This window comes from Equus asinus, chromosome 5 (assembly GCF_041296235.1).
Source record: "Equus asinus isolate D_3611 breed Donkey chromosome 5, EquAss-T2T_v2, whole genome shotgun sequence".
Classification (NCBI taxonomy): Eukaryota; Metazoa; Chordata; class Mammalia; order Perissodactyla; family Equidae; genus Equus; species Equus asinus.
This window is the reverse complement of record NC_091794.1, coordinates 80,117,842-80,130,145: the sequence shown is the minus strand read 5'-3', so window position 1 is coordinate 80,130,145 and position 12,304 is coordinate 80,117,842. Positions and strand designations below refer to the sequence as shown.

At 47.1% G+C, this 12,304-nt stretch overlaps 1 protein-coding gene across 1 annotated transcript in view; it reads left to right on the top strand.

The window, feature by feature from the left end:
• CFAP57 (cilia and flagella associated protein 57) overlaps positions 1–6,463 on the top strand; it is an 82,532-nt gene extending 76,069 nt beyond the window's left edge. Inside the window, exon 23 of the mRNA XM_044770576.2 lies at positions 6,094–6,463. Coding sequence (XP_044626511.1) covers positions 6,094–6,308 — 215 coding nt within the window. The 3' untranslated portion in view covers positions 6,309–6,463. The remainder of the gene's footprint in view (positions 1–6,093) is intronic.
• The last annotated feature ends 5,841 nt before the right edge of the window (positions 6,464–12,304 follow it).

Here is a 12,304-nt window from a genome sequence, read left to right as displayed (position 1 = left end):
ATAGTATATAAAAACTAACTCAAAGTGGACCAAAGACCTAAATGTAAGAGCTGAGACTATAAAACCTGAAGAAGAAAATAAAGGGGAAAAGCTTTATGACATTAGATTTGGCAATGATTTCTTAGATATGACATCAAAAGCACAAGCAACAAAAGGGAAAATAGATAAAGTAGACTACATCAAAATTTAAAACTTTTGTGCATCAAAGAACACTATCAACAAGAGTAAAAAGGCAACCCATGGAATGGGAGAAAAATATTTGCAAGTCATATATCTAATAAAAGACTGATATCCAGAATATGTAAAGAACTACAACTCAACAATAACTAAAAAAAAAAAGATTTAAAAAATGGGAAAGGACTTGAATAGATGTTTTTCAAAATAAAATATACAGATGTCTAATGAGCATGTGAAAAGATGCTCAACAGTAAAAATCATAAGAAGTGTGCAAATTGAAACCACGATGAGGTACCACTTCACACTCATTATGATAACTGTTATCCAAAGAAAAAGATAACACATAAAATGCAAGTATTGGTGATGATGTAGAGAAAGGAAGGAAGAAATGGATTCAAATGAGTATATAATGAGCTAGGAAACTGTATGGGCCAACTAGAGGGGAAAGCCTGCCTTGCAGAGGGAGATGGGTGCGATACGTGTCTGTCAGCCTTGGCTCTGGGTGAAGGGGAGAAAAAACAAGAGAAAAATCTTTCCCTGAGAATTCCAACTAAAACCCACACTCAGGCAGGTTTAAGTCCAGAACTCAGAGCAACGTTGGCTGAGAATTTAGTTTAAAATTTAGTTTACAATGACCCACACTGGTTGTGTCCCCAGATCCCAAGCAGAAGCAGATGCAAATTCTCTCTGGAAGACTACCTTGTAAACCCAGGGGTCAAAGAATTCCCATAGATAATATTCCAAGGAGCGTGAACTCATGGTCAAAACTCACTAAACACGTGAGGAAATAAATCACCCTGAGTGAAAAGCAACAAAAATGTCAAACTGCAGAGTAAAATCAACAAGGACCGTGGATAATAGAATCATTAAAATATGAATGTTTAATATGCTTAAAAAAATAAAAAAGGAATTTTAAAATAAGACAAAAAAGCAAGAATCTCCCAAGATTGATGAAGTCAATTTGAAAAAGAACCAAAAATACTTCTAGAAATGAAAACTGTAATTAGACTCCATGGACAGATTGAAGAGCAGCGTAGACACATCTGAAAGGAAATTCATGAACTAAAAGAATGAAGAAATTACCCAGGTTGTAGCCCAAAGGGACAAAGATCTAGTAAAAGACAAAGAAGATGGAATGGGATAACCCAACTTATGTCTAATTGAAGTTGGAGAAAGAGAGAATGGGAGAGGGAACATGACAATAAAGAATGGCTGAAAGTTTTTCAGAATTGATGAAAGATGTCAATCATCAGATCCAAGAGGCCCAATGGATCTCAAGCAGGAGAAATAAAAAAGAAATCTACATCAAAACTGCAGAAGCCAAAGAAAAAGATGTTAAAAACGCCAGAGAGAATGGATAGATTGCGTACAAAGGAATAACAATTCAATTGATGTATGACTTCCCAATAGCAACAGTGTAAACTAGGAATAGTGAAATAGTGTGTTCACAGTCCTGAGAGGTAGTAACTCTCCCCTAGAGTTATATAACCAATGAAACAGTCTTCTAAAAAATGGGGCCACAGGAAAAAAATTTCTGACAAACAGGAACTGAGAGAATTTGTCACCAACAAAACCTCAAAGGAACTTCTAAAGGATATATATCAGGAAGAATAATTATTCCAGAGGAAAGTCTGAATGCAAGAAGAAATGATGAGCAAGGAAAAGGCAAATATGTGGAATCTAAACAATCACTAGTTGTATAAAACAATAAAAACAATGTATAAATTGTGGATTAAAATATCAGGCTAGAACTAAAACACTGGGCGTATAAACCAGGGGGGCTTGGAGCAAACGCATTGTAAGTCTCGTGTTGTTGTACAAGAGGGTAAAGATGTTGATTTTTTTTTAAAAGATTTTTTATTTTTTCCCTTTTCTCCCCAAAGCCCTCCGGTACATAGTTGTATATTCTTCGTTGTGGGTCCTTCTAGTTGTAGCATGTGGGACGCTGCCTCAGCATGGTCTGATGAGCAGTGCCATGTCTGCGCCCAGGATTCGAACCAACGAAACACTGGGCCGCCTGCAGCAGAGCACGCGAACTTAACCACTCGGCCACGGGGCCAGCCCCTTTTCTTGTTTTTTTTTAAAGATTTTTTATTTTTTCCGGTGTTGATTTATTTTGGACTCAAGTTACATGTTGCTTGTTAGGGGCTGGCCCAGTGGCATAGCGGTTAAGTTCACATGTTCCACTTGGGCGGCCCAAGGTTCACAGGCCCGGATGTGGGGCACAGACCTAGCACTGCTCATCAAGCCATGCTGTGGCAGCATCCCACATAAAATAGAGGAAGATTGGCTCAGATGTTAGCTCATGGCTAATCTTCCTCACACACACACACACACAACATACACATTTAACAAGCATATATAGGTGTTAAACTTTTTAGGGTAACTAGTAAAAAAGAAATAAAGAAAAAGAGAATGTATACCATCCAAACCAGTAAAGGGAAAAGAAACTCTAAATTTAAAAAGGCCAAAAAAGAAAATGAAAAAGTAATACCAACATAAAATGGAAATAAGAGTACCAATGACTGAAGATGTATGAAATTCACATCCTTATTTTCCGTCATTTAAGATTAGAACTTAATCTGCTGTAGGAAACTTGTGGGCAGGATGCAGAGAGGGAGGCTGACCAGGTCTGGAAGACAGCAGATTCAGGGCAGGGCAAGGAGGAAGAGGAGTTGGGGGATATGAGGAGAAAGGTGAGGGGGGCCATGAGGAGTGAACTGACATCGCACAGCCACGGCGGAGAGGAACAGGAGGGTTTAACAGTTCCAGCACGTGGAAGAAGGACCATGAAAGGGGGCACCCTGTAAGACTGAACCAAACTATCGTGAGCAGGCAGGTCATTATCAAAGGGAATGGGAGAGAACTGTGGGAGAGAAGGCAAGAAGTGGAGGAAAAACAGAGCCTGGGCCCTCAAGATGTTCACAGACCAGAGAAGGAGACAGAGTGGCAAACAAGGGCAGAAGCCCCACACTGGGCCCACTGGACCATCCTCCATGGGAGCTGGTCTCCCAGGAGGCAGAGCTGTAGCCCTGGGAGCATTGGTGGGGCAGTGTCGCCCAGGCCAGGCATATTCCAGGAGATGACTACTTCTGGAGGCCAGCCAGCAGCTCTCTGTCACCCCTGAGCTTCCCTACACCTCTGTGGTGTCTGATCTCCCCATCCCTTGCATGTGGGGGAAGAGCCTGCCTATGCAGTACCTCCCATTGCCCGACCTCTGAGGTCAATTGACCTCACCCAGTGATGGAGCAGCCTAGAGGGCCTTATAGCTACAGTCAAGATCTTTATAACACCGAGAGAAGCACTGGGGCAAAGAGACGATGGTGTGGTCAGTCCTGCTGAGGCAGGGCAGAGGAAAAGGAAAATTCCAAGTGCTGGAATATTTCCAGGTTCACTCCAATGGGTACCCCAAGGACTATGGGCTCACAAACACAGGTTAGGTCCTCCTGGGCAGCCAGATGGTGACTGGGTAAGTAGCTGTGTGTAAAGGGCTGTGGGGGAGGGCACAGGGCTTAGTCCAAGGACAATGCTGGTAACAAGGAAAGAGGAAGTAGATGAGGGAACAGGTGGAGAGGTAAACAGAAACTAGGCAGAGGCGAGCGATGCGGACCCAAGCAGGTGAATGGGCCTCTATGCTTGTGTCTGCTGTACCTTCCCAGGGGTGCTGCTCTCCCCAGGACCAGGGCACAGCTTAGCTGAGGGGATGGTTACCACAGGCAATCAGCAGCAGAAGGAGGATGAAGACTCAAGACCTAGAAAAAGAAAAAATACTAAAAAATCAAGAGCCTAGAAATTGCAGCAGAGGAGAAGAATTAAGGAGCAAAGGCAGAAAGAGAAGTGTCCAGACTGCTCCTGGGAGCGATGGGATAAGTCAAGTACTCTGAATGCTGGCCCCATAAGACCAACTAGAGGCCCAGGGCAAGGCTGGCCACTGGCCGTTGCTGACCACTTCTTCTTTGAAACGCTCTGTTCCTTGGCCTCCAACATCTGTTCTTTTCTAGTTTTTCCTCCAGATGTACAGGGAAGGGGTTGGCAGTGGGTAGGAGAGACCCCTCTTCCACTGAGAGAGCTTGACTGTGGCCAGGGAGTCGGAGGCACAGTTTCCTAGTGAAGAGGCAGTGTCGTCTGTTAAGAGTGGAGGAGAGGATGGATTTGTCAATGATTTCTTGGATATGACAGCAAAAGCACAGGTAATAAAAGAAAAAATAGATAAATTAGACTACATAAAAATTTAAAACTTCTGTGCATCAAAGGACGCAGTCAACAGAGTGAAAAGGCAACCTATGGAATGGGAGAAAATATTTTCAAATTATATATCTGATAGGTGTTAATGTCCAGAATATGTAAAGAACTCCTACAACTCAACAACAACAAAGCAAATAAGCTGGTTAAAAAATGGGCAAAGGACTCGAACAGACATTTCTCCAAAGAAAATATATAAATGGCCAACAAGCACATGAAAAGATGCTCAAGACATCACTAATCATTAGGGAAATGAAATCAAAACCATAATGAGATACCACCTCATTAGGAAGGCTACTATTAAAAAAAATAAAATATTAAGTGTTAGCGAGGATCTAGAGGAATTGGAACCCTGGTGCACTGTTGGTAGGGATGTAAAATAGTGCAGCCACTATGGAAAACTATAGGGTGTTTCCTCAAAAAATTACAAACAAAATTACCGTATGAACCAAAACTCCACTTCTGGGTATGTACACAAAAGAATTGAAAGCAAGGTCTCAGAGATATTTGTACACCTGTGTTCATAGCTGCTTTATTTACAGTAGCCAAAAGGTAGAAGCAACTCAGGTGTTCATCAATGGATGAATGGAAGTGAATGTAAAAGGAACCCCTTTGGTAGGTAAAAAATGGAGTTGTCCAGGAAGAAGAGGTCTAAATTCAGTCAAAGAACAGGTGTCTTGAGCAGAAGGCAGTAAGAGAGGTTGTGATGAGAGAATGGAGAACTAGAGTGACAGATTTAAAAGATGCAGGGTATGGGGCCAGCCTGATGGCGCAGCGGTTAAGTTCGCACATTCCGCTTGTAGGCGGCCCAGGGTTCACCGGTTCGGATCCTGGGTGCAGACATGGCACCGCATGGCATGCCGTGCTGTGGTAGGCGTCACATGTATAAAGTAGAGGAAGATGGGCATGGAGGTCAGCTCAGGTCCAGCCTTCCTCAGAAAAAAGAAGAGGATTGGCAGTAGTTAGCTCAGGGCTAATCTTCCTCAAAAAAATAAAAATAAAAAATAAAAGATGCAGGGTTTTGGGTGTGATGAGGGGGGAGGGGAAGCCACAGAAGTGGGTGCTGCCATGACTTGGAGGCCATGGACATTAATGCTGAGAGTTCAGCCTTGTGAGGCCGGGGACTGGGATGAGCCATGGACCTTCGTGGATACCAGCGTTGCCCAGCATGATGGCAGCACCTGAGACAGGAGGATGACAGAAAGTAATGGGGAAAGACCTCAAGGAACCTGAGTGGGTAGCCATGCCAGGAGGGTAGAAAGGGGTCTGTCTCCAGGAGCAAGGGTCTTTTACCTGAGGAGGAAGACTGGCAGTTTGGAAGCCAACCTAGGTTGACAAGAGAGTGCCACCCTGCATGGGGTGTAGAGAATGAGAAAATGAGCAGCCTCCACCAGAGGGGCCTTCGGGGCAGGCAGATTAGGGGGCTCAGGAGAGGGGCTGGGCTTAGGTCATGCTCAGCATTCACCTTATCACTGAAGTATGTTACTTTATTTCTCCATCTCTGCTAGACAATGAAATGGCTTATACTTGTATCCCTAGCATCTGGGATTGAGTGTCTACTCCATAGTGGGTGCTCAATAAATGTCTGAGGGGGCAGGAAGGATAAGCTGTCTTCAAAAAGCTTATCAGCAGTCTAGTAACAGGCCCGCATTAGTCCTGCTCTGTCCCTTACAGTGACCAGCGAGGACATACCTGGCATCGCTGCCACCGTGAGACTAAATGAGCAAGAAGAAACTGGGAGAATTATCGAAATGCAACGCCTGGAAATCCAGCGCCTCAGAGACCAGATCCAAGAGCAAGATCAGGTCCCAGGGTTCCACTCCCTTGCCGGAACTCGGCTTCCTTCCCTCGTTGAGTCAGAAGTGGACTCTGAGGTGCAGACCCAGTGACTCCCTCCGGTGAGCCATCTCCAGCCCCAGCAAAAGCAGCACTGCACATCTGTCGTCGGGCTGACTCTGGGCTGCAGTCCCTGTAGCACTGACCACATCAACCTCTTTCTCCTGCCCTGGGGAATGTGGGACACAGAATAAAAGTGTTTGCCCACAACCGTGTCCAACTCTGCTTAGCCAGGGAACTGGGGAGAGGGGAAGGAAGACAGGTGACCCTGAGGGCTGGAGGGCTCCAGCTCATCCAGAGCCACGGCTGCTTGCACCGGCAGAGACTGCACTGGACGGTGGGGCTGGCTTCTCTGGGCCTCAAGGATGGGACTGCCTGCTTCCATCCTAAGTGTCACTGCCTGCACTTCTAACCTGGCTTTCTCCTCTGCCGACCAACTCAGGACCAGACAAACCCTCCTACATTTTCTTCTCCTTTATGAAACAAAATGAGGTTTCCTGAGGATTTTTACATCTGTGTAAAGATGAAAGTGAAATAATGAACATGGCAAAGTTCCCAGAGGCCCCCAAGTCCTCCGTTATCTGCTGTCTCTGTTGTTAGGACTCCATGCAGAGCCCTGCCCTTATTTCTCTCCCTCCCCGCTGCTCTAGACTTGTCATCCTTGTTCTGCACTGCCCTGCCCCACTCCTCCGCTTGTGGGGCACACTTCTTCCTCTAGGCCTCATACTGGGTGACCCAGCCACACATACCAAGAAAGGTCATTTTTATGCACTAAAGAGTAAAGGAATGTAACCCACATGTTCCTGTCTTCTCCCACCTGCAGAGGCCGTATGACCGTCTCATACTCAAATAACAAATATTTAATCCTTCGTCCCTGCTGGTCCCTCCTGGCTGTCTTAAACCTGACATCTCCAGGGCATCTCCCCATCTTCCCCAACTGCTTTACTCCAACTCTGTTCTTGGGTTAGTTTCCCCAGTGAGAGCTGAGATGTAGCTGGCACTCCTGGCGAGGTTCTCTGGAAGGCTGGGGACAACAGAAGGAAGGTGCATGGCAGAGGCCACAAAGCAAGTCTACATGGGACTCTCTCTCCTTTGCAACTCCCTCAACCCCACCCCCAGCCTGCACGCTGTCACAGTGGCCAGCTTATCCCCTCCAGACAAGCATGCACCCCAGTATGGCCTCTGCTCACTGGGAGACCGGGCCCCAGGAAGAGGAGAAAATTCAGGCATCCTCTGAGAGACTCAGCCACAAAGACGACAACCTGTTCCATTATCACGCCAGATAGACGGGCTCTTCTGGGACTCAGATTTCTCCATTCCACGCTAGTGTCTTGGCTTTACCTTGGCAGGAGAAACTGACTCGAAATGAGGTTGAGGAGGTCAGCAGGGCCAGATGGCACAGGGTCTTGAAGGCACATTACAGATACGGCTCTGTCCAGAGGCCAGCACTAAGGCACTGAGAGTCACCCCCACTGCTTCCCAAGCTCTTGCCATACTATCCTCCTTTCAGTCCCTATAGAAGGCTATGTTATTCCCTGCTTCCAGATCTTTCCACATACTGTTTTCTCTGCCTGAGATGCTGAAGAGCCTGAAATGCTCTTACCCCCTCACTTCACGCAGTGAAATTCTACTCATCCTTCAGATGTAGCTGAAATGTCACTTGCTCAGAAAGACAGTCCCTGATCTCTCCCTCCGCCTGTGTAAATTACCCTCACCGTATTGTTTTCCTTTATAACCCTCATTATAACACATCTGTTCAGTTGTTTGATGCTGCCTCTCCTACTAGGCTCTCAGTTCCATGGGGCAAAGGCTGTGTCTGCTTGTAAAGTTCACTCAGGTATCAGGGTGGAGCATTGATTGAGGAACCCGACACCGGAGGCAGGGGGACAAGTTAGGAGGACACTGTGGCTGACCACACGTGGGAGTACAGCTGCTGGGACCAAGATGGTGGCAGTGGAGATGCAGAGAAGTGAATTCTTCTGACTTAAGGACTGGAGAGAGTTAGCCAAGCAAAAGGGGAGGAAGAAGGAACATGCAGAGGAAACTGGGGCTCTTCTGAGGGCAAGAAGGAAATTCACTGTGGCTAGGATTTAGCAGCTTTCAAAGGACAGATTTCTCAACTTAAAAATTACATAGGAGCAAGACATCACATTTCACCTGCAAGATGAGCATTAGGTTACAGATGAGGAAACCAAAACAAAGGAGGATAAAGTAGCTGGCACAGGGTCACACTGGCAGGGCCAAGATTGCAGCCCAGTCTGCCCAGTGGCCTCTAAACCCACGCTCTTAAGCCTGCACCAGGTGCTCTCAAATAGAACACCAGGCCAACTGGTGGAGGTTACAGGAGTATGATGCCCAGAGTCTAAACAAGAAGTAAAAGGAGCTGACAACTCTGAAACTAAGCTCACCTGAGCCAGTGGCTGGCTGCAGTCCAGCTGGTGAGGACAAGGTGGAGGAGGAAGCCCAGACCAAGGGAGAGCCCCACCCCAGCAAAGCCTGGCACCTTGGCCAACAGGTCAGCAGGGTGTTTTCTTACCTGCACAGGGGTGAGCACAGCTTCTTGCTAGCAAATCTGGGGCCAGAGATACAATCTTGTTTATTTCTCCATCTTCTGTCTTACATGTTCCTACATCAACCTGTTGGGTGGCATTGGTTGGGTGGCATTGACTGAGTGGCTTCTGCCTATGAGATCCCCCCCCTGTACTTTGCCTATCCTGACTCCATGGGGAGGTTCTCACCCCACTGGTGCCACCTTCTCCTTCACAGGGTCCCTTCAGTCAGTTTAGCCCTCATTGATGGAGTAGGTCTGTCAGTCACCTCCTCCTGCAGCAGCCATAGGGACCCTGCTGTCACCCAAATGGGTAGGCATCGGCTTATGGACTCCACTCTTGTTCTTCTAGTTGTAGTCCATCATTGAGCTCTGAGAACTCATTCCAGTCTAGTGTGACAGCCTTTGGGGGCTGCCCTCTCTCTGGGCCCCAGACATCCGCTGGCTCCCCTCCCCTTCTTCTAGAGTCTTAGCATCAGTTGTGACCAAACAGTGTGAGCTGCCCAGCTCAGCTTCCTCTGCCATCCTGTTCTCCCAGCACCAAAGACCCTGCCCCACAGGAGGTTCTGACATCAGCATCTACCTTTCCCCATTGCTCCTTAGACAAAGCACAACCAGCCGTTACCAACCAGCTGCTCCCAGGAAGTGCCTGAGGGGCCCTGGTGGGCCTGGGAATATCTGAGTGTCCAGGTAGGACCCCCTTGCAATCATTGCTCTGGATTTGGAGTGAGAGGTGAGAGAGAAGGCATGTGCGGACCAGGAGCAGCGTTCACTCTCCCTGAGCTCTGTTGGGGTGAGCTCCCCTAGACCAGTGGAGTTTGGGGGGCCTGCTTATGCTTTAAGTGTGCCTGAAGTGCACTCAGACTCCCCTGAGCTGAGCTGAGCTGGGCTGCAGAGAAGATTTACAAGGAAGTAACCCTGCTATTACTAGTTACTAACACTGCTAGTCCAAGAAGGACTAGCGTTCCTGATCACCTGCAATGACCAGTTGTGTACAAGAATTTGTATTTATTGCTCATCTAGTATGTGTCACTTGGTGGGATTTGGCAGGAGCAGCAAGTGTAACAGAAAGCAACTCCAGCCAATTTAAGCAAAAAGGGAGAGTTCATTATCTGGCTCTGGAGATGTCTCATAGAATCTCAAGGCAGAGATACAAGAAGTCCTCAAGAAGGACATGAACCAGGGCCTGGGACGCTGCTGGAACCCCCTCTCCCTCTCTTGTCCTTGCCCCTGTCTGCAGACTAGCTTCCCATTGCCAGTTCAGCTGGCAGAAGGGTACCCTAGCATCTCATTAGCAGGAGCCCCAAGGCTGAAATGGAATCTCTAGTCTGATTTTAAATTGCGAAAAGAGAATATTTTGGGCCTCGCTTGAGTCTGGGGCTCACCTCTCTCTGATCAACCGTATCCATCAGGGTGGGTCACAAAGTAGATTCCTGGTTGTTGGAATCCGTGCAGTGAAGTGGGTCATTGTGAGCGATGCAGATACTTCAAAAGATGTCTGTCTGGGGGCCCTGTCACTCACAGAGCATAGGGGTGGGGGCAGGAGCCTGGAGCCACCAGAGACCTGCTGTTCCCCTGGGCTTTCTGCCCATTTTTCTCCAGACGTGCTTCTGGAAGGCAGGGACGGGCCCTTTGGCCTCCCTTGCTCACTGGGTCTCCACCTGGCACAATACCTGGTCCAGAGAAGGGAAAGGGTAAATGTTTACTGGATGAATTGGTTATATTATTCAATCCACCCTGACACAACTATTTAGACTAAGTACTGTTGTCCCCATTTTACAGATGAAGAGACTAAGACGCATAGAGGTTAAGCCATTTTTCTAAGGCTACACAGCTAGAACCAGGACTTGAACCTTCAAGGTCAATCTAGTTCCAAAGCCAGTGTTCTTTCCACCACTCATTCACTCATTCAACAAGCATTCATTGAGCACCTATTGGATGCCAGGCCTATTCCAGGAGCTGGGGTACACCATGAACAGTCACAAATCCCTTTCTTCATGAAGCTTGTATTCTAGGGGGTAGATAGACGGTATTCCAGATAGAGAAGAAAACTATAAAGCATATTAAACAGAGATAAGTGCTAAGAAGAAATATAAGAGAATAAAGAAAAAGAAATAGGGTGGGGGATAGGAAGTATTGGGGAAGGTTGGGATTTTAGACAGGGGAGCCAGAAGGTCTCAATGAGAAGGCGACATTGAGCACATTCCTGAAGGAAGGTGAGGGAGAGAAGGTGGGAGAAAAGCAGTTCAGGCAGAGGGAACAGCCAGTGCAAAGGCTCTGAGCAAGAGCACTGATGGAGGAACAACAGAGGATGAGGTCAGAGGGCCTTAGAGATGGGGGGAGGACTTTGGTTGTTTCTCTGGGTAAGACTGGAGGGACTCAAGCTTGGAAGTGACGTTACCTACTCTACCTTAAAACAGGATTACTCCAGCTGCCAGGCTGAGAATAGTCGGGGTGGGAATGCCTGGGGCCCAGGGACTCTGTCTCCTGACAATATTCCCACTGTCTGGCGCCTGAATAATTGATCAGCTGGAACCCACACCTTGCACTCTGCGCCCACTGCCACCTCTTCCTCCTGACCTTCATTACCGTCCACCTAAGCTGCCCCACCAGCATCTGCTTTGGGGACAGAGTTCAACAGCCCTGCGAGGAGCCTGCCTGTCTCTTTAACTCCAAGTTATTTGATAAGACGGAGAACAAAAGCTCGCCCAATCAATGTTTGAACTGAGGATGCTTTTCGGCTTTGTTCTCCCTACCCAAAAATTTCCCTTCAAACCCCCAGGGGAAAGGGAGGGAAAATCTCATGAGCTGCCCTGTCCAGCTCTCTCCAGGACAGCTGGACCATGGGTCTGGCTGAGATTGGCCCCTCCTTGGGACCAGGAGGATAAATAAATGTTAGATACTTGCGAGAGGAATACCCAGCCAGTGAGCCCCTGCCAGACCCCCTGCTTCCCCACTCCTCCCAGTGCAAGGGACACCTTTATACTGCTTTGCAAAGTGGCAAACCCACATGGTTGTCCCCAAGATCCAGCCTGCCTCACAGCGGTCAGCCTGCCCTAACTTTTATTTAAGGGAAAGAACCATCTAGAGCTACACTGTCCAGTAAGGGAGCCCCGAGCCACATCTGGCAACTGAGCATTTAAAATGTGGCTAGTCTGAACTGAGACGCACGGTGAGTATCAAATACACAATGAATTTTCAAGACTTCATACAAAATAAAGGACTGAAAGAGCCCATGAATCACTTATATGTTAAGATGAAAATATTCTGGGGTTAAATAAAAATTTTAATATATTAATTTCACCTGTTTCTTTTTACTTTTTTAATGTGGCTACTAGGAGATTTTAAATTACATGTGTGGCGCGTGTTGTCTTTCTGTTGGATAAGCTGCTCCAGAGTTGTGATCAGCCCCCATTCAGCTCCACAGAACAAAACAGAAGCACAGACAGGTCGAGCATAATTATTTTGTGAGCTGATGATGGAAAGGTAATTTTGATTTCG